This window comes from Apis dorsata, unplaced genomic scaffold (assembly GCF_000469605.1).
Source record: "Apis dorsata unplaced genomic scaffold, Apis dorsata 1.3 scaffold_293, whole genome shotgun sequence".
Classification (NCBI taxonomy): Eukaryota; Metazoa; Arthropoda; class Insecta; order Hymenoptera; family Apidae; genus Apis; species Apis dorsata.
Window position 1 is genome coordinate 240,700 of NW_006263568.1, and position 4,404 is coordinate 245,103.

General features: G+C 27.7%; 1 protein-coding gene across 1 annotated transcript in view; it reads left to right on the forward strand.

The window, feature by feature from the left end:
- Positions 1 to 4,009: 4,009 nt before the first annotated feature.
- Positions 4,010 to 4,404, forward strand: part of LOC102680002 (TGF-beta receptor type-1-like) — a 30,600-nt gene continuing 30,205 nt past the window's right edge. The window contains 1 exon segment of the mRNA XM_031511181.1: positions 4,010 to 4,166. Within this exon segment, the coding sequence (XP_031367041.1) occupies positions 4,025 to 4,166 (142 nt within the window). The 5' untranslated portion in view covers positions 4,010 to 4,024.

Here is a 4,404-nt window from a genome sequence, read left to right on the forward strand (position 1 = left end):
CCCATCTTGTGTCTTTTAATGTAAATAAAGGACGTTAGGATACTTATGAACGAGCTTAATCCAATCCATGGGCAAGTCTGGTGGTATGCTTACAGGTTTGATTATGGCGCTAGTTTGCCTAGTTTTAAGAGGATGATGTTGAAAGCTTACCTAAACAAAGTTGGTCCTTGTTGATTGAAGGAATATTACATAATGAATGTACGATTAGAAATTATTTAAATTTTTTATAGATATAATTACAGAAAATTATATTTTTCCTAAAAAAAAAAATATAAATAAAATAATTGAAAGTATTTTTTTTTTTTAATTCAAATTCAATAATTATTTTTAATGTAAATTTTTCAAGTTTTAATTTTTTAAAAGATTAGAGAATAAAATTTCTTTGTTATATTTCATTTATGTTAGATGATATATATAATCACAATTGTCTGAATATTTGTATCAATTTTATAATTAACGAAGTTATGACTGTAATTAACAATTGAATGAACATAATCCAAGTCTGGTATGTCTTTAATCTATCACTTTTACTCATCACATAGATTAAACTAACCTAACCTAACCTAAAATTTAATTAGTTCTCACATAAAATATTTATATCATTCTTCTTCCATATCGAATATATAAAGATAGTTTATTGTAAAATTAACCTAACCTAAATTATATTACTACATTTTCTCTTTTTCATGAATAACATAAGACACTTTAATCATCAAAATGAAATAAAATAAATTTTAAACATAAAATATTTTTAATCTAACCTAATCTAATTCAATTTAATCTATATATTCCTTGGATTTTTTTTTCATACTTACTTTAAATAATAAAGACACTTCATTTATCAAAATAAAATCGATTTGGATTTTAAATATAAAATATTTTAATTAAAATCTTCTGAATATTTAGAATTTGTTTCTAAGATACTTTATTGCCACTTGACATTTCTCGTATTGGAATTTAATCGTTTATTTTGGCGGAGGATGTAAGAAACATAGTTTTTTTGATGGAAAAACTAAAAAAAAACATCCAAGGAAGGAAAGTTTCGGACATGTTTACCGCAATTTGTAAGCAGACTGGCGTAGCTAAAACCGTGAATACGGAACCATTACGCTTAATGTAGTTTGTAAGCAGTCTGGTAACATACTCCACGATTACGGAACTAGTCTACTTAATTTTAAGAAAATAACGATCTTGCCATAACTTGTCTCAATCATTTATCACAACAATTTTATTCAATTAATCGTTTTAAGTCTAGAATTGATTTTGTAAATTAATTTTTAAATTAGAATTTTTTTTATTCCATAAAAATTAATTTTATTACTTTCAAAATCTGTTTTTTTGATTTTAAAATTACATCATGTATAAAAGATTTTCTGTTTCATAAAAATTAAAATCATCAAGTTTCTATCACATGTATTATAATTCTATCTTTAGAAAAAACCATATTCAATATTTTGAACAATTTTCGCTGTCGAAGTAGTAAACACATTTGATAGAATTGCACGAATTTGCAGTATTTTGTCAATATTGCCATGTCGACAGATTGAAAATAAAAATATTTAAATGCAAAAAAAATAAACATGCAACTATTGAACTTTAATGCGATATCTATTATTAAAATGATATATGATAAACATAAAGTTAAAATTTATGGTTATTTAATAATTTTATTTTTTTAAAATAATATTGTTCCGATATTACATATTCTTGTGTTAATTTACAAATTTTAATTTCCTATAAATGTATAAATATTTACAAATCTAATTATTTATGATGTGAAATCAAAACAATAAATGTTTATATAAACATTTCAAAACGTAACATTGTATAATTTGTAATAATTAAGGAATATTTGTACTGAAAAACTATTGTGCATTCAATCCGAAATTTTTATTAAAGATTTATCTATTGCGAATAACTTTCGACTCTCGATAACTCATGCTTAAGTTAAATAAATTTAAAAAAAGCTATATGTGCTAAGAAATAAAAATTTCGTAAAAAAAATCAATTTTGAATAATTATAGATAAATCAAATGAATAATTGAAATCATTTTATATATCATGAATATTGTAAAATTTTTAATTATGTCTCACAAATGTAATTATACAAAAAAAAAAACTTAAATCAACAAATGAACCTAAATCAATTATTATATAAATCTTATTCTTAATTAAAATATGAATTAATATATATGAAAATCGTTTTTTTTTCCCACTTCAATTTCTCGATAATTTTTTTTCTGTTTTCCATTGTTAGCTTCAACAATGTGTCAAAAGTAAGTACGTCAAAGTAAGTACGTAGCGTCCTCTATACTGTAGCAGATATTCACGCATGTATCCGGTCTCATGAATGCAGAATTCGAGATCAGTCCTCTACTGCCATACTGTTGAATCGCAAATTAGATCTAAATACAAATCGCGCGATGGCCGCGCAACCAATCACGAATCTCCGCTATCGAATAAATTATACGGCAAACGGGTCTCGTTACAGCTTGGCCAACAATTCCTCCAGCGATAATCTCCGAAAGGTAATTGATAGGGAATATCGCGAAGGGATCAGTCGATCCGTGTCTAGTTAGTTTGGCCACCTTGTCTTCCATAATGTCTAACCTACAGTCACGCGTGTCACTAGATGGCAGTCTTGAAAATTTCGTAGTGTAGGTGGATTACCATAAGTAAATATTTTTATCATAGTTTTAATAGTTTTTAAATTAATAAAAGATTAAAATGTGTCGTTGAAATGTGAGACAATATAATAATATGAAAAAAATATATTTGCATATAACTTTATTTCCATTCAAGTATTTTTTCTAATTCTGCATTTCATTTTCACGATAACAAAATTTTGTCATCAAATATTAGAGATATTAAATGGTGAGAAATTTAATGTGTTTAGATTTAATTAATTAAATATTATAATAAATATGTGACGATTTTGTTTAAACAATTAATTTTTTCGCAAGAGAATAATGAATATAACCTCAAAATAATGTATCTACATGCTAAAGTGGAATATGTATGCCATTTAGATAGGGGTCTCTTGTGCATGGATGCTCGATGCGATGTGAAATTATGCAGAACGGCGTTAAATACTCGCATTTAATATCACCACGTACGGGTGGAATTCTCGTTTCGTTGATGTTTTGTTACCCGTTTGCCGTTTAACTCGATTATAGTTGTTCTCGGTGCGGTGAGTTTGCGCAGAATAGTCATTCTCTCCCCACAAAAGCAGTTCGCGATGAAAGTTTCTCGTAATATTTGCCTTACTTTGATCTGTATTCGGTCTATGTATATACGTGAATAATATCGTATATGCAAAACAGTATTATTTTAATCTTTGAACTATCGAATGGAGAAATTGAATTGTGGAAAATTAAATGACAATGAGGTTAGAATTCTCTTTTTAAAAACTTATTTCAAGGATAGAACTATGGTATTGGAATGAAAGTATTGACGTATTTATTAATAAGATTATAAATATAAATATGTATATTTCATGAAGTAAAAAAAGTTTCTGATCTGTTTTAAACATTTTGACCTATGATAGCCGATAAAGATACAATTTCGATCAAAGAAAAAAAGATATATTTTCAATTATTTTTGCTGAGAACAGCGCGCCTATAAAAGAAAAGAAGTGCGTCAAGAATTTATTTGTATATATGAATGTAAATATTTTTGTATTATAATAAATTGTTATATTTTTCTTTGAAGCTTCATTTGTATAATATCATGATTTTCTTGTATAATAAAATTACATCAAAGAATTTTTTCACTTTCGAATCATTGTTTTTAAAATTATTTTTTATAATTAAATTAAAAAATTTTTTTTTTTTGAACACAGAAAAACTTGTGAATTTTCAATTCATCATCAATCATTACAGACAATATACCTATACAATTTTTTCGGAACAAAGTCTAGCTAAATTTTTCCTACATGCACAAAGAAACATGACCAACAAGTTCTTTCTCTTTCTCTTACCTTTCATAGCTTCGATGAAAGGATTAAAAATCCACGGACTAGACCATGCTATACCAAGAACGGATCTCTTTCGAATTTACACAGAGCTCGTTTGGTACGAATCTTTCTGGCCACAGGAAGGGCCCCGTAGCGGATCTCGTGGGCGCGCAAAAAACGCTTTATTGGGCTCGACGAATTCCATACACAGGTATATTTCCTCGAGTTTCGTGGCCCCTCAGTGTCTGCGTATTCACGCGGCGAAAGAGGTGGGCTCGGCCCGCAACAGACCATTCGATGTGGGCGTGCGCTAATGACTTGAATTAAACTCGTTTCGTCAAGTTGTACCACCACCTCTCCGAAACCATGTGTTCTGCTTACATAGCATGGAGAAATATTACCAAATTATTTCCTCGAATCCATCCTTTTTTTTTTTTTTTTCCTTTTTT